At 34.3% G+C, this 18737-nt stretch overlaps 1 protein-coding gene across 1 annotated transcript; it reads right to left on the minus strand.

Moving 5' to 3' along the window:
• Positions 1–478: 478 nt before the first annotated feature.
• LOC105327853 (myb-binding protein 1A-like protein) lies at positions 479–18448 on the minus strand. The gene is made up of 35 exons (XM_011428508.4): positions 18239–18448; positions 17766–17873; positions 17573–17662; positions 17134–17316; positions 16784–16906; positions 16439–16531; positions 14131–14236; positions 13668–13759; positions 13364–13465; positions 13098–13232; positions 12012–12079; positions 11530–11695; positions 10994–11090; positions 10557–10624; positions 10170–10223; positions 10007–10060; positions 9415–9528; positions 5659–5728; positions 5358–5500; positions 5203–5263; positions 4592–4815; positions 4270–4403; positions 4087–4144; positions 3874–3993; positions 3570–3645; positions 3361–3410; positions 3097–3198; positions 2829–2899; positions 2641–2692; positions 2268–2339; positions 1758–1802; positions 1576–1641; positions 1377–1475; positions 1010–1122; positions 479–816 (listed from the first exon to the last, which is right to left on the minus strand). Exons 1-35 carry the CDS (start codon positions 18374–18376, stop codon positions 516–518), a joined length of 3648 nt encoding a protein of 1215 aa, XP_011426810.3. The 5' UTR covers positions 18377–18448; the 3' UTR covers positions 479–515.
• Between the last annotated feature and the right edge of the window lie 289 nt (positions 18449–18737).

The raw sequence follows: 18737 nt of genomic DNA on the forward strand, positions 1-18737 counted from the left end.
TGGATCCAGAAAATTAGGGACTGTGCACAAACTTTGTTGACAAAGGTAAAAAATAGTGAAGCTGGACATAAGGAGATCCTTAACAAAGAAATACGAAATATTGGTGAACGTTTAGAAAATACAATTCAGGAAAAACAGACACTGACCCAGTTACGAAAATCACAGAAAATCAGTTTAATACTTGGGTATCAGTCCAATATAAAAAACCTTCGACTTATGCCAAGTAGAAGAATGTGGTCTTTTCCAGTATATACACCAGGAAACTTGAACTGTGATGGTTTTGGTCGTTTGGATATACCTGGACACTTAACAATTCCTTCCTATCAAATTCGCTTTCACATAGAAGAATCAGACCCATATTTATAAATATGCAAAAAAATGTCAATATCAATTAACATTAATTTAACTTGGCACCTTGACAAATTTTCTTGATTAATCTATACGTGTGTGCATTTTTAAAAAGAAGTAAAACTTTCCATAGATTTCAAAATCAACAGCTTTATTCAGTAATGGATTCATTTTTCTTGTTGAATTTCTTTTTTTTTAGACTTGCCACTACCCAATTGGGTATTTGATTCATAGTTTTTCTTTTTCAAGCCAGCTTTTGAGTCTGACTCAGCGGTGGAGTTCCCTGTTTGGGACCCCTGCTTCACTGTTTCATGTACAGTCTGCTTTTCTTTGTTAAGCTTTTTCTTAACAACAGGACTAGCGGTGTCTGCTATTTTACTCTGCTTGGCTTTCTTGCTTTCAGGTGTCTGAGCACTCAAGGCTACCTTTTCCTTATTTTTCCTTTTCTTGGCCTGTTTATTCTGATTCCTGTAGGACCAAGATATGTAATTGTGAGACAGTTTAAAAAAAAAACGTTCACAGAAAATTGAACATAGTTTGAAATTCAATTACTGATAAATGTACTTAAATTAAACCCTGCTTTTTGGGATGCATGTGAAACAAATGCCAACTGAACATAAAAACTACTCAACAACAATAGAGAAATGTTTACGTCACTCACACATTAGCCGTCTTCCCAAGTTTCCCCATCATCATGTTGTACTCTTTGCGGATGTCGGTGTTGAAGGAACCTCGCAGACTCTCCAACTTTTCAGTGATCTCCGACGATATTTCCTGCAAAGTCAGGGGTATACAATGTATGAAATGAGTTTCAGTCAAACTTATTTGAGCACCTGTATGTAGCAGTAATTATGTATGATCTCAATAACAAAGCTAGTTTTCTTCATGTCAGATTGAAAATAAATGAATGTTCAGTTGTTCATTTTTTACTGAAATGAAATTAGAATTTAATTGAAGAGAAAACAACAGCAATTCTTGGGCTTAAACAATTAACTGTCCATACAATTGGATCAAGGGCTTTTACGAACCAGAGGTTTCTGGGAGCTGAACAGGTACTTCCTCATGGTGACACAAACATCGTGTATCAGTTTGGTGGGAAAAGCTTCCTTGCTAATACCTCGCATTATCTGAAATGAATAATGTATACTGTACTATTATCGGTAGCATAAATGCAACATACCCAATTAACAGGCATATTCAACTGAAAACTTCATCTAAATTTCATACCCTTGAAATGCCAGCTATCAGAGAAAGGGAAAACTCATTCCATGCTTCCTCCCCTATATTCTTTTCCTAGAAAACAAAATGATGGCAAATAAAATGCATGTTTTGAGACTGCTGATGAAATGATAGTTTGAGAAACATTAAAGAGATGACAGCTTTAACACAACTCATCAGTGGATACATACAACATCCTTGTTCAGCATCCCTGACAACAGGTAGCAAGCTTGAGTCTGAAATAACAAAAGACAGGTTAACATCAGGGCCTATATATCTCAAAGGAATGTACAACAATATTGTAGTAAACAAAGTCTGTCTCATGATTGTATCTATATTTCTGTAGATTGCCGGTACCAAAATATAGACAGCAACACGACGGAAATTTTTTTTTACAAACACTTGTGTTGATTGGTTGATCAAAGCAAGGCAAAGGAAATCTAATCTGTGATTTGTTTTGTTGAGGAAAAGAATTATTTGTAAATAGATAAGAAATTCAATGATGACGGGTTTCATCCTATGACAGAGTAATATTCTAGTTTGAGGCAAAACAAAAGATTTTGGTTCTCAATCAAACAAATCACTTATTTGGTTAGCTAACATCCACAACTGATCTAATCTTATCTGTCAAATCTAGAACCTTACTCCATGTTAATTCCAATACATCAACATCATAAATAATGTATAAACCAAGAGCTGACCTTCATGAAGACCTTGGCTTGATCATCTTGCATTGTGGTCAGAAGGGTTTCTGTGATTGGCCAAAACAAGACCTGTAAAGATCTCAGAGATAACAATGGCTCTACATCAAGTTATCTATATCAGATTATGTAAAGGTAAAATGATGAAACTTTTCATTCTTCTCATAAATATTGATATCTTGATTAGTGGAATGCTATGGAAAGGAAAAATTATAGGAAGGAATGAGAATGAAGTCTTCATTTTAAGAGGTATTTTAAATTAATGAGAAAAGTGCAAACAATACATTACAAGCTTGATAGAAAACAGACTTAGTAAAAAAAATATATATCTGTATATTTAAAAAGTGATAAGAAGTTGAATTCTGAAACTTACAGGAAACTTGCTAAACATGTTGTAGAAGAATTCTGTGTGAAGTTTCTGTTTTCTACAAAAAAAAAAAATGAATACCCATTTATACATTGTACAATTAATCCCTTATCATTTGATTAGAAAAGAGCTAAGTAGCTACTTCTTACATTTTACAGGTACATGTACTGTAAGATTGAGAATAAAATGCTTACTTTTTCTGTAGAAAATCCTTCAGATTTGACTGAACTGAATCAATGACCAACTGATGAACTGAATCCTGGTCCTGACAAAAAGACAAAAATCAATACATCATATTGTATATTCAGGGGTTTTGTATGCTGCAAAAATGAAGTCGGGGTTTTTTTTGGATTTTGTTTTTATTCGCACAAAGTTTTTTTTGCAGTAACAAAAGTTTAAATGCAATACAACAATTAATTCATAATTATAATATCTGCACATTTTGTTGCCCATGATACTTACCCTTTCCATCTCAACCTTCTTCTCTTTCTGAGCCTTTCCTGATCTGGTTTTCATTGGAGATGGTCCAAGACTTCCTAGATCTAAGTTCATTAACAACCTTATCTAAAGAAGAAAAGAAAATACTTGTATCTATGTTACATGAAGCCAATGTTTCACGGTTTGATGTTAAAAAAGAGCATACACCTGTACTTCTTGTTTAACCTGAAGCATGAGCCATCATTAACATTATCAACATTTTAAACTATGGTAAATAAATGATCTTACCACAAGTAGACAGGCATCAGAGACATCATTTACAATTTGTTTGGTTGTTACTGAAAACAAAATAATAATATGTGTAGTTTTTAAAACACAAATCTTCAATCATATCCCATCTTTAATACCTCAAATCAATAATTTCACATTCATTAGTTCAAGCAGATTTGTAACATGGAGGAATTTTACAATGATAATTTCAGAGACATGGTGTTAACCTTTTGTTGAGAACTGTATAGCGTTGTTCAGGGCCTGCAGGTAGCGATCTCTAGATACAGCTACATTGCCATGTATCTACAAACATTGTAAATTGAATTTGTTGATACAACAATAGCCAATGAATCTACATGTATTTTAAAACAACAAATACATTGCTTTGTTCAAACTTTCTCTACAGTTTATTTCTAAGTGTGTATATAAAGGGAACAAACTAAAATATGTACAGTATTTATTGTTAACTTTCTTGAAAGTAAATTCCCTCAGCACTCTTCCTTTATGTAGAGTTCTAGGGCTTGTACACACCTTTGCCTTCTTGTATAGCATTCGGAACATGTTGCCTGCCCTCTTTCCCAGGTCCAGTTCAGGGCCCTCTTTGTGCTTCTCTGTACTGGCCACCAGCTCCAGTAGAGGAAATATCAGATCCTGTAATGTGTACACACAGCAACAGTAGTACAAATTCAATCATAGTACATTTGTAATGCCATGAATGCTTTTTAAACACAGTGATATACATACCAGTGTCAGATCTGCAGGAGGTTGACTTTTAACCAAGATTTCAACTAAATCCAGTACTCTGAAAGAAATATTTATTCTATTAGTGCTTTGCAATTACATACAGATGTCCATGTACTTGTCTACTGTACAGATTTGACAGAGAAAAGTTAATGCTGCAGATACATGTATTTGCCCCATTCTTACCTGGATTTGAAGGCCAGAAGCTGCTTCTTGTTTTCTTTGGCCTCAGCCTCCTTTGTTTTTCTCATGTTCTTGAATACTTGTGCCAAGGCTTCATCAAATTTAAACATATCATCATCATCTAAGTCAGGCTCAGACTACAAATAGAAAAAAGTTCCACAGAACTCTTATCATTCATATTCCATTTCATGAAATTTCTAACATTTGCAAATATATCGTAGAGGATACCATTAAAGATCAAAGTTTGATGATTGCCTCTTTGATATAATCCACCCTACACCTATATTATCTACAGTAGTGGATCCTCCATAACATATCAACTCACCTCCTCCTCACTATCTGATTTATCCACTGCATCTCCCAGAGCAGACTTGACAGCATTCCTGAATTCCTCATCCACCTCTCCTTCCTCCTCTTCTTCTTCTTCCTCTTCCTCAGACTCATCCCCAGAATCTTCTTCACTTTTCTCTTCTTCAATATCCTTCTCCTCTTCTGAAAGCCCATTTTCTTCATCTCCAACTTCCATATCTGAGGCATTTTCCATCATATCTTGTCCAAAAAAAGTGCCCAAAAATTATTCTTAAATCTTTTTACCTTTCAGGACTTTTTTGATTAATGATTAGATACTGTAAATTCCTAATTAAACGTGAGGAATTAATATCAGCGTAAAAATAGCGAGAAGCATCCTTCGCGTATTTTAAAATCTCGCCATTATTTTCTGAGAATTGAAAACTAAAAGAAATAAGCAGAAAAGTTCAGCGTTCGCGATTGTATATTCTCGCGATTTGATACAAACCAGCAGGATCGCGGAATTAAGTACTCGCGTAATATAAGGAATTTACAGTATGCAATATGGCAAAAACAATTATTTTCTCAAAAGAATAGATCGCTCTGTATTTCATCATAAGAAAAAAGTCATCATTCATCTCCACCTACTCTCATCCTCATCCTCAAAGCTGATTAGTTCATTCTCATCTCCTTTCTCCAACTTGAGCACCTGACAATAACAAATAAAGACATGAAAATCTACAAGTACTCTATCATTTGTAGTCCTATCGCTGTTATAAAATCAAAAAATTGTTTGCCCTTACATCAGTGATCAGCCCCAACGAATCGGGTGTGACATGGTCCGTCAGACAGCTGAAGGTCGTCTTGGCAGCAAGACGGGCAAAGTTGGAGCCCTGGGACATCATACTCAGCAGAAGCTCCGTCACTACTTCTATCCATTCCGGCTCTGAAACATCAAGAGAGATTTTAATTTTTCTTTCTCTGTTTGATATATTTGTGTATGAAGGAACTATGGAATATCCTTGTTGACTAAAATAGAACATGTATTATCTTGTCTTGATTCATAGTTAGCCTAAAAATAATTTCTTGTTTTCATTTGCTAACCTGATTTGGCAGACTTGACAGTGGATCTTCTCTTGTGTTTAACAGCCTTGTTATAACAGACATGAATGTCCTGCAATAGACAGTGTCGTATATCTATATGTATTTGAATACATGTACACAATTTATACTCTGTTTATACTTTAAGACTATTGATGCCCTTTCTATTGCTATATTAATTCTATTGTCTGTAAGTGTATAAATAAGACTGTCATCGGGCATTTGGGAGACTCTCTTGTTGGTCTACGGACCAAGCTCTCCCCACTTTTCGGCATTCATTAAGGTATATTTTCATTTCTCCATCTTAAGTTATAAACGGAATTAAACAATGTTATTTATGTTCAATATTTGATTTTGCTTTATAAATTTGTAAATCTTCGTTATCTTGTTATTTTATAATTCAGAGGCAAACTAAAAAGAATGAACCTGGGTTGATGTTAAAAGACGTTTCTGTTTTGTTTTATTATACCACATTTTTGGTGTTGTACCAGGATCAGTTTGTCAATGAATTTACAAAATGGCATGCAGAAATTCAATTCATTTTCTTCAATTAGAAGTTCTGAAATTTAGTGAAGAAATTGAAGATCTTACTCTAAAAATTGAAAATTTAGAAAAAGAAATAAATCAAAGGACAAATGCTAGCTCTGGTTATATTTCGACTGAAACGCCCAGAATTTATTGTGAAAACTTGCTCATTAACATGCAGAGTGAACACGATTCACTGAGAATTCTACACATTCCACAAATATTGGGCATTTAGCAATCAAATATTTGTGGGTTCTTTTTTTTTAAGCAAGGTCTAAGACATTTATAATATTTGCCAATTTTGTCAATGAAGTTGTAATACTTGTGTTAAGTAGAGTTTAACACATTTAATGGGTTTCATTTAAAAAGTTTTCTTTCACCCAACATTTTAAAAGTTTTTTCTTGTTTTTATTTCAATTTTTGTTTACTATTATCTCTGATGTCAAACTTCGATGAGCATACAAGTACTTCAATGACAGTATCTTGTATGTTTGTGTAAAAACATCATCCTGTTTATAAACTACATGTATTATTTACATGTTTTGCACATGTTTATTTAATTTCTAATAAACATGTGACATAGACTGTAAAGAAGAAAACAAATCACACAAAGCAATCCTTGAAATACTGTAGAATTGATATTATCTTTAAAATCAAATCTATCAACTTTAAATTCAGTTGCCCCCAGTGACCACTATAATAAACTGGCTACAAGGTCACCCAGTCCCAAAGGGTGGGGGATTTCTCTTTGAAGCTAATGACATGGTTGTAATAAACAAAGTCGTAAATTGTTCAGATCATCGTCAGAGGAAACAGTTAAAACCTGTGGCTTGGTCAATGACAGTGAGTGAGATAAGAAATAGGACATGGCTTCAGCGATAAGTTCATATACAACATCCCCCCTGTTCTTACTTATCTACATGTAACATTAAGTCACCTGTTCATAAGCAACAAGCATGGGCCTTACTATCATAGGTAACATGCTACATCTCCTCCTAAACTAAGACGTAGTCCCCTTGTCTGGTGATAAATACATGTACGTAAAATAAACAAAGATCCATTTCACCTAGTCATATGTAATTGAAACCTACGTCATTTCATCACAGAGTCAACTAGCAACGTAACTCTATTACAATTGGTAATATATGAATTGGCCTTTCATTGTCCTTTGTAAAATTGAAGCCACTCACAAACAGGAAGTAAGTGATGCAACGAATGCTGCTATATAAACTGTTCTCAAGGATTAAAATACTGCTTTAAAGAGATACTTGATATTAAGAGGGTTCTCTTAACTTGGAATGTTTTAAATTACAGGAAAAAACTACTGGGTTAAGTGAAAATGAAAATTTTACCCATTGCAGATGAAAAGCAGGACAGTGACTTAAAAGAGGCACTGATAAGAAAGAATTCACATTCAAAACATGGAAATGACCAAGTGTGTGCAGTTCAGTTGGATTATATTGAGTATGGCCTGGACATGATTCTAGCCCTTGTGCCCCAAAATGAAGACAGAGTATGGATTCACTCCACCCTTTCATACCAAAGTGACTTAGTGGACAGTTTCGGACAATGCCTGTCCAGCATTGATCTGCATCGCTGTAGTGCTCACTTTTCTCTGTTGCCATGTGGCAGGCAAGTGTTTACAGATTACCAGAACAAGTGCATCAAAAGTGTGAACGTTGAAGGTGAAGTGGTCACATTGTTCAGCACTCAGCCATTACGACCCTGCGGTATATTTGTCACAGAAAGTGAAAGAGGCTTAGGAATTTTGGTGTCCCTTGAAGATAATGTGTCTTATCAACCCACCCCAACCAGTCAAAGAATGGTGAAGCACTTCAGTCTTAAAGGTGATGTAATTTGTATTTATCGATGCGATGAACAATCCGATGATTTAAGCCTGTTGTTCAACAGGCCTGATGCTTTGACCCAAAACCGCAACAAAGACATCTGTGTTGTGAATCGCACTGACTTTGATTCTGGCGAAGTCTGCATAATTACTGAAGAGGGAAACTTAAAGTCCCGTTACCAAGGCAACGGCTTGACCTTTGATCCTTGTGGCATTTGTTGCGATAGCAAGATGAACATTATAGTCAGTGACTATAGCAACACATGTGTTCATCTTCTAACCTGCGAGGGTGAATTTTCTGCTTATTTACTTACGCGGGACACCTTGTTGGGGGATCCCTGGTGTGTGGGAATTTACAATGATTGTCTGTGGTTGGGATGTAACAGAGGAAGAATTGAACGATACAGACTGCTTTACAAAGATGCCTGAAATCCAACTGTTTATCATGTATTTTGTTTTTACTGCTGTTTTGCTTCATTGATATGAGATACCACTTTCTTCTTTATCATATTAGATTATTATATCCTTATGTTATTTTGTTTCATGAATACATTTAAATAAAATATCCAAAATACAGATAAAGTTCTATCATTTGAGTTTTGGGAAACTCATGCATACTGGTAAATCTAGTTTTTGGAAGTATCTCAACAAGTGTTATTCATGGTACCATCAACCATTCATCTAGCAACTAATCATATAGTGGGACATCTAATTGAAAGGTCACATGTTCAAATCCAAAGTTGATTCAGGTATTGGTTGTCATACTCTTGAGTACGGTAGAGTCCTCATTTTATGTGAGTATTTCATTCTGCTATTTTACATCAATTCCCGAGACAATAAAGTTGCGAGCACCAAACTTTTGCTACACTTACATGTACATGTAGTTCACAACAGTCAGAAAAATAAATTTGAGATTTTATAATCTATGAGGGATGCTTCCTGTGATTTTGCGTGGATATTAATTCCCCGCGTTTAATGTAACCTTCAGTCACTTGGAATGAGCCTTGTGACTTGCAAGAGTCATCTACTTCATACAATTTACTATAAAACTGTATTTTTTTAAGGGATTCTATTTTTTGCAAAAGTTCAAATTAACATCATTTGATCTACCAGATTAGAAAGTACACCCCAAAAAATTGGAGTGTTTTGGAATCAAAACAAGTGTACAATATCTCCAAACATGAACTCCATACAAGTTCTTTGCTGCTCATGCAAACTCTTTAAATAATTTATCTGCTATGAACTATACATGCAATCTTACATGCTAGTAGTACCGGTATATTATGTACATGTACTGTAAAAGTCTTCATTACCAACACAGAGTAAATGTCAAGGATTGTCTATGAGCAGGCTCATTCTACAATTGATAGAATACTATAAGACTCTACCTGTAAGGTGCTGACAGCATTCTCTTTGGACATAAACAGATGGAGAGCATGGAACACGAACAGCAGCATGAAGGCTCTGTGCAGATCAGACCTCTCTGGACTTTTGGCTGCACTCTGTTTAAAATCAGAATCAATCAAATAATCTAGCTATATTTTATGGTATGTTAAAATCTGATTACTGGGTATTTGTATTTGACCAAGAGCATCAGAGAAAACTCAAACAAAATTTGTTCTGGAAGTATTTCAGTTCAGATGATCCAAAGTCAACTCAATTTTATTCACAACTTTTGAAGTTTATCTCTCTTGCTGATGTTTCCCTAAAATCTTTTCAATTTGATAATTAAGATATTGTTTACCGGTACATGCATGTATACTATAAAGGAAAATCATGCATCAGAGGTTCAGACATTTAAACAATTTCCTCAGAAATTTTAGGACTTGAAAACTTCATCCTTTGCATGATGTTTATATACCCTGCCTATTTCATTGTGATATAACATAGAAAAACAAGTATAAACTATCAACGCTTGAAAAAAAATACACAGAGCTCAGTCTGTTTTAAAATGTCTTGGATAGAAGGAGTTTGTGTTACCTTTTCCTGCATTCCGAGTAAACACACCACTGTTTTCACCCACTGTTCCCTTTCCTAAAAAGGAAGAAATTTGTCATGTAACTCTAGTATCAAAAGCTTCTAATATATTTATCATTGCAATTTTTTAAATATTTACACAAACTGTTATAAATAAGTCACTTACATCCTCTGGGAAATCCACAACTAAAGATACAACTTCTGAAGCTTCTACTAAATCCTAAAACAAAGTAAAGAAAAAAATCTATAACACTACCAACTGATGAAAATACTTGATGAACATGTAAAGATGAGAAATTCTGTAAATAGGAAATTTAACCATGGGGTTACTGTATCTGACACTAAATACATAAGAAAGTACTTCAAACAAATTCTTATTTGCAACAACTTTATCGAACAATTAAGTTGTTTCAAATAAAATTGTGTATGAAGTATTTTCCTGACAATTCCAGGAACACTGTGTTGTCACAAATATCAATGGTTCTAAAAACAGTACACCAGCCTCCATCATCCCGCTTCTCCAAATATAATCTAAATACTGTACATTACTCACCTGAAAATATTTACAAAGCTGACAAACTGTATCTAGGTAGGCATCCAGAGATGAGGTCTTTGATTTTTCTAAAAAGAAGTTTTGGAATTATAATTATGTACATGTACCTTCCTTTTCATGAACATTGTCATATAAGTAGACTTTGCTGGATGCTATTTCTCCTATTAAAATCTTTCTTACGATAGAACTTGCGACCTTATCTGACCACACTAGAATACTTCATATTAGCACAAGCCCCACAATACAAGGGGAAAACACTTTAGTCTTCAGGTCTGACATATAACAGGTATTACCCTCAGCCAGAGCCAATAACTATTCTTGCATATCATTTCTGACTTTAATTAAGTGTAATAGTGGCTATGGTAGGCTTGAGGTAGAGAATGTGCTAAGATATTTTTTTTTCTTAAATGAATAATTATACAAGTATAGACTATTACCTGTGTTATAAATAAGCAGGTTGCTTAGTGCCTTTAAAAAATTATCCTGGAATGGCTTTCTGAGCTTGTCCTCCATCGGTTGTGTGCAATATGAACACTACAATTTTAAAATTGAAATGTAAAGAAACACCATAGGATGAGGATAAATAGAAAAATCAATGCAGCAGTCTTGCTGTCATTTATCAGAGGTTCAGACATTTAAGAATTTCCTCATAAAGGAAAATCAGACAGTCTTAGTTTCATCATTGCAATGGCAGTAACACATGTAAGATATACATGTACATGACAACGTTTTGTCCACAATGTTCTTTTTAACTTTTGTTACTTGCAATCTACTGAAATATAGACAGCAATCATGTGATGCGCTATATCCAATGACATTGCATCATTCTAGCCTTAGGCAAAACTAAACTCATTGGAACTCCCTTATCTACTAAATAACAGCAATAACAGTTATAAATAAAACTTCAAGAGACACTAAGCATCTGAAACACTAAGAGTGGTCAGTATAGATTAAGGACACTCCATTGACCTACATGAGGGAGTGCTGATGACTTGGCCTTGACTGTCCAGAAGGAGTGGAGGCCAAGGAACTGTAGGAGGTGGAGCTGCCAGGCGTGGTCCCCTGAGGTGCTAGGGAGGGTCACCAGGGTCCGGATGTGAGTGGCCACGTGTTGGATCCCCATCATATTCTCTCGGGGGCTGTGTAACAATGAAAACATAAGACAGATATTCCACAGGCATGTATTGTGGTTTCATCAATATTTGTTGAATACCTATTTACATGGATTTTGTTGTTGAGTTATTACATATAGTGCATTACATCATAACATATTGTATGGATAGAATCATTGACCATGAAATTAAGTATCCTAGAAATGTTGATTTGCATTGCTTGCCCTTGAATATTTATGAAACCATAGTATCAATAATTACTGAACTTATATTTGGTTGAGAAATGAAAAAGATATACACTGAAATATCCACATTAGAGTATTTCATTTTTTTAAAAACTTACTCTTTAATGTATTTCTTAAACACTTTCATTAAATTCTCTCCATATTTCTTAGCTGCTTCTGAGCTGAGCTGAAATTAAAACAAGACATAATCAAATACACAGGTAAGACAGAACCATCTTGTCATACACACAAATTCATGTAATACACATGGATGCATTTATGAGGGTTGTCCAAAAATTTCTTGGACACATGTAATTTTATTCCAAATAACGGCGCCATTATCACGAAAGCAATATAACATTTCAATATCGAGTATAATAATGTATAATAATGCATAAAAATCAGAGCAATGTACATTTTTGTATTGGAGTTATCATTATATATATATACATTGCCTATACAGGCCGCACTGCCCAGTCTGATGTTGATTTATAACTACATTTCTATAACGTCGTAGTCCTGGGTTACCTGAGAGTAGTGCTGCATTCACTGATTGGTCAGAGGGTACGATCGCATACTCCATCAAAATATGGCCTGAGCCACTTGTGGATAAGTAAACTAGAACTATTTCGATAATTTTCCTGTTTCCTTAATAGTTTGTTGTGTTTCTATTGGTGTTTTACCTCAATTGATACAATTTTATGATGGCGCGCTGTTCCATGCCGTCAGATGACCTTGCTTTTTTCAGGCGTTTTTAAAGACATGTTCTTGCCATAATATCTTTCAAAAGTCCTCTTTTAGTGTGGAAAAAATTCATACGACGTATGAAAATGACGTACACCATACAGACTACATCATAATAGAAGATTATGAAGTTTTGAAATGTTATATAAAAATTGTAAATGGTAATATCTAAAAACTCAATTACAAAGTTTGGACAATTTTTACGCTGGGCCGTGCGTATTTTCCGCAACCCTTTGATACATTAAAATTTTAGTTTATTTCTATGGAAAACATTAAAAATCACTTTAGTTTGATTTGAAATTTTATGACAATTATTTTGATATACAATATGTATTAAAAACCCATTTAAAATGACAAAAACGCGATTGTCCATGAACTTTTTGGACAACCCTCGTACATACCGTATACATTTTTTAAACATGACAGACCTCTGCTAGACCAATATATGTACATGTACTTACAGACTGAATAATTGTGTCCAGTGACCTGGTAAGGTGGGTTCCTTTTGGGCACTGAGTTTCAAAGAAACAGTGCAGAACTTTTATGGAGTTCTCTGCATTTTCTGAGGATTTCACATATGTGACTAAGCCATTTATCTAAAATGGAAACAAGTTTTTAGTAAAAGTGACCAACTGGATGAATAACAATAATTTTTTCTTTTCAAGTTCTAGAGTTTTTAAAGTCATTCTTAATTTTACTTTCAGTGACTTATGAAGTAGTAACTTACAAATCTAGTAGCTGATTCATAAACAGGGTTCTTTTTCTTCTGCTTTCCATCAATTATTTTCACTAAAACTTTGACCACATTAGCTGGTAACAGGCACTCGATCTGAGAAATAAAATGATCTATGTACTTGAATTTTAATTTAAAAAAAAATAAAGTGAGCAAACATGAATGTTTAATAAAGTGTCATAGAACTTTAAGAAATCATGAGAATATAATAATTTCATTAAATCTTGACATGCTGTCACTTACCTAATCAGCAGAGCATACCTGTATTTGAATAGAAACTACACTTTTTTCCACTTACCTCCTCTGGGGTTTTAAGGTGGGGTAGCATTTTTGTCATCAAGTAGAGCCCCACATTGACTGCCGAGTGGTGCTCTTTACCAAACAAGAGATCTGTAACAAATAATTGCCAATAGAGAACCTGCATTTATCTTCATAAAATCAAAAATGTGCATTTATGTATGACATCAACAAAAGAGTGCAATAATGCATGTTACAATAAGATAATGTATAGCAAATAATGATAAATAAGGACAGGTGTCAGTCAGAAAAGTAGATATATTGGACAATCCCTTCTGATTAACATTTGTTTAATCAAAAATTGTAAGTTAATGAATCCCCTAGTCTATGAAGCAGGTTAATTCTAGAAATCCTGAACAAAAGCTCTCTCTTTTTCATTTTACAAGTCTTTGAAAAAAAATAATGAAGTCACATGACTGTTAATTTCAACAACATTTGACTTTCTAAATCAATTTAATATTTACCCCTTCCTTCTGTCCAGAAATCAGTAAAGGAAATCTTTGAAGTAGACAGCTGATGAATAACCTCATCATTTATCAAATGTACCACAGGGAAAAATTCGATGGAGAGCTACAACATGAAATTCAGTTCAAATGTATGAACCCTCCAATATTTCCTTTGCAATCTGTGATACAATATAATAATGAAGTACTTATCACACATTGTTTTTTCTACTGTTTTAAGAAACATTTATCATTCAATACAAGTACATGTATATCATATGGATGCACAGACAAACAAGAGGCCCATGGGCCACATCGCTCACCTGAAAAACAATAGGTATGATAAAATCAGCTTAATGGAATCATAATACAAAAAACTATCTGGACAATGTACAATAATACATGTAGATCCTGTATAAATAAAATCCATTTTTCCCCCCTGGATATTCTTATGTTTATAATCATTAGTCCCTTTTCTAACAGGATGATTTTATAGTCATATCACATGTTGAGTATTGCAGTTCTCAAAAAGATTCTTAACGATTGTTTATACATGTATATGGGATATAAAGCTACATCAAACTCTGAACCTTCTTGTGAGGCCAAAAAATAGTCCTGGGGCCAAAGTCTTAACAATTATAAAGAATCATCTGGCTGATTAGTTTCTGAGAAGAAGATTTTTAAGATTAACTCTATTTATTCCTATGTAAAACTTTAACACCCCCCCCCCAATGCGGCCCCACCCTACCCCCAGGAATCATAAGTTTCACAACTTTGAATATACACTGCCTGATGATGCTACCACACAAGTTTCAGCTATCCTGGCTGATTAGTTTTTGAGAAGAAGATTTTTAAAGATTTAGTCTATATATTCCTTTGTAAAATTTCGACCCCCATTGTGGCCCCACCCTACCCCCAGGGGTCATGATTTTCACAACTTTGAATCTACACTACCTAAGGATGCTTCCACACAAGTTTCAGCTTTCCTGGCTGATTAGTTTTAGAGAAGAAGATTTTTAAAGATTTACTCTACATATTCCTATGTAAAACTTTAATCCCACATTATGGCCCCACCCTACCCCTGGGGGTCATGATTTTCACAACTTTAAATTTACACAAACTGAGGGTGCTTCCACACAAGTTTCAGCTTTCCTGGCTGATTTGTTTTTAAGAAGATTTCTAAAGATTTACTCAATATATTTCTATGTAAAATTTCGACCCCCCATTGTGGCCCCACCCTACCCCCGGGGGTCATGATTTTCACAACTTTGAATCTACACTACCTGAGGATGCTTCCACACAAGTTTCAGCTATCCTGGCTGATTAGTTTTTGAGAAGAAGATTTTTAAAGATTTGCTCTATATATTCCTATGTAAAAATTCAATCCCCCATTGTGGCCCCACCCTACCCCCAGGAATCATGATTTTCACAACTTTAAATTTACACTATCTGAGGATGCTCCCAAACAAGTTTCAGCTTTCCTGGCTGATTAGTTTCTGAGAAGAAGATTTTTAAAGATTTACTCTAAATATTCGTAATTAAAACTTCGACCCCCCATTGTGGCCCCACCCTACCCCCGGGGGTCATGATTTTCACAACTTTGAATCTACACTACCTGAAGATGCTACCACACAAGTTTCAGTTTTCCTGGCTTAATGGTTCTTGAGAAGAAGATTTTTGAAATTTTCTCAAATTTTTTCATTAATTTCTAATTAACTCCCCTTGAAAAAAAATGTGTGGCCCTTAATTTTCACAACTTTGAATCCCCTTTGCCTAAAGATGATTTGTGCCAAGTTTGGTTGAAATTGGCCAAGTAGTTCTTGAGAAGATGTTGAAAATGTGAAAAGTTTATGGACAGACAGACGGACAACAGACAAAATGTGATCAGAAAAGCTCACTTGAGCTTTCAGCTCAAGTGAGCTAAAAAGTTTATAATTATACATGTATGTTTCATCTGAATAACATGTACCGGTAGTTTCAAATTGAGAATTCTAATAAGTCCATCATCAGATACGTGTATTACAATAACTATTGTCAATTTAATTGAAAATGTTTCAAGTACAATACGCAGTCTTAGCACATGTACCTGTGGTACTACATGTAAAACAACTACATGCAAATTTGCATCCATATATATTTGAAAATATATTTTTTTTAAAATCAACATTATGCTTAGTGAAATTCAAAACATCTACAAGTAAAACTGTCATGAGATCAGAGGTTCAGACATTTAGAGATTTCTTCAAAGAAGTCAGAACAAAATCTTCATCATACTCACGACTGTTGACCTGCACAACAAATTTACCATGATACAAAAATTTAAACATACCTTTAAAACATTCCAAATGTTTTTGAGATTCTCTGCACAGAATACTTTTGGTAACCCCCAATATGTCTTCAAAAATATCTTGTCTACCATTTTCTGCAACAGATTTTTTGAACATATTAACTCCGATACAAAAGAAGACGAAAAATCAAGGGTGAGAAATCTTGAGAGGTGTAGAGCATCAAAGAACATTTTTGAAAACAATATTTTATATCAATTATCTATACTGTATACACCAAATACATGTGTAATAAAAATTTGGTTGTTGTTTAACAGTTTTTTTTATTCTCCTTCCTCCAAAACAACTGCACTTGGAGAAACAGAAATTAAATTAAATGGAGACATTACCGGGTGGTACTTCTGACAAGCCAGTAGTAACATGAGGGTATCAGGAGAGCAGCCTGTCCACCCCTGGGTCAGCTCAGCCTCTATCTCCGACCATACTGCTGCTTTGAAGATTTCTGTATTTACCTAAAAATGATTTATTTCTGTAAATATAACACTCACACAAAAAGAATTGCAAAAATATTAATGATGAGTTATCCATGCATCAGAGGTTCAGACATTTACAAAATTTCCTCAGTAATTTTAAGACCTGAAAAATCATCATGTGCATGGAAATGAACAAATACATAATTTTTTTACCCTGTTTGAATAATATTTAAAACAAAATGTAAACAGAATGTCCAGCGGAATACCTGGGAGACAATGAGGGATATGGCATAGGTAGAGATCTGTTTCAGGAATGACCTCTTCTGGCAAACCTGCACCAGACTCTGGACTATTTTTTGTACATGTTCCTGAGTGGCACTTGTTATTCTGCCAGACTGCACCAAAGCCATATAGGCTAGAACCTTTCCAAGTAAAATATTTCCCTGCTCCTGCATTGATGAAACAACTTAAATATTAACAAAGGGCATCACTGACACAAACTATCTGTAACTGTTCAATCTGGAGAGATTGACAAATTTGCCTCTTAACTACTAAAAGACAATATGATGTATATAATTAAGCTGTTCATTTAAAAAGAGAACAAATTTCTTGTTGCATGCATTAATTTTAATGAAATTAAGACCAAAAACCATATTTTAAAGGAAAAAACCCAAGAGTTTGAAAAATATTTCCACTTCTACATACCGATCGTGATTCCTTCTGCGTAAACTTTAGATGTTCGGCAACAGCACCAAGTATCATGTCCACATTTAAGCTTGGGAAGTTTCGAAGGATCTGTTGATTTAAAATCAATTACAATGAATTATACAATATTGAGAAATTGGAGTTCCAATCATCAAGAATAGCTAGGCACTGTATATATATAATGTCTTTTTACCTGACAGAGTGCCACAGAAAAGCCATGTCTGGCAGACTGTCGACTAGAGGCTAGACCTTTCACAAGTCTGCTAATTGAATATTGCAGCTCCTCACTGATACCTGTAGACTGTACAAATAAAATACCGTATATGCAGTGAAAAATGACCCAACACTCAGAACTTTTTCATCATAAACATACAAAAGAGATCTCATTTTTATATTTTTTTAATTGAACACAATAACTAAAATACAAATAAAAATATGTAGATTTTGAAAGAAAATTCTGTTTTATTCACATTATACTTGTCCCGTTTTTCTTCAGAAAAACGTACGAAAATGAGTCCCACTTGGTAATTAAAAAAGGTATATAACATTCAAATATTTAACCACCAAAGAGTCAAACCACCAAACGGGGGTTGGTGCTCAACCAGTATCTCAGAATACTGAATAATTTCAGAACTTGACCATGAGTTGCACATGAATGTATCTTACCTCATCCACCTGCCGAAGGCTAAGATCTTCGATCAGCCCTTTTGAAGCCTGTATTATCTTTGTCTGGTTACATTCTGCTAATTGCCAAAATTTGTTTAGAATAGATTTGTCAACTTTGTGGGATATTTTGGAGCTCATTTCGCACAGCGGCCGAGCACATGTGATGATGTCAATGTTTCACAATAGCTTAACGTATTCTTTTTATCGCCTTCAGAATAAACACTTGAAAGACAGTGTGACGTCATTACTGATCATTGACAACTTGTTCATAAAGCTAGTCATAATTTATTTCAAATACAAAATACTTAATTCTTTGAGTAATTTTTTGTAACTGCCTTATTCATGAATATAATTGTTTACATCTAAAAATTATCTCTATCATCTGGATTAATTTTTTCTTTGAACTTTTCTTGAAGATAAATATGGATAATTTGAAAGCAAAATAACATGCATACGCAGGATGAATATAGCTACACAAAAATAAACTTTAAAAAATCAC

The sequence above is a fragment of the Magallana gigas genome, chromosome 3 (genome assembly GCF_963853765.1).
Source record: "Magallana gigas chromosome 3, xbMagGiga1.1, whole genome shotgun sequence".
Classification (NCBI taxonomy): domain Eukaryota; kingdom Metazoa; phylum Mollusca; class Bivalvia; order Ostreida; family Ostreidae; genus Magallana; species Magallana gigas.

What these genes read in the sequence shown, in the direction of transcription:
- LOC105327853 (XM_011428508.4), bottom strand. Translation starts at nt 18,376, where the DNA reads ATGAGCTCCAAAATATCCCACAAAGTTGACAAATCTATTCTAAACAAA. An exon ending in CGCAGAAGGAATCACGATCG is followed by an intron (nt 17,317 to 17,572) that starts GTATGTAGAAGT and finishes TCATCAATGCAG; the next exon opens with GAGCAGGGAAATATTTTACT. An exon ending in TCAGCTCCCAGAAACCTCTG is followed by an intron (nt 1,123 to 1,376) that starts GTTCGTAAAAGC and finishes CTGACTTTGCAG; the next exon opens with GAAATATCGTCGGAGATCAC.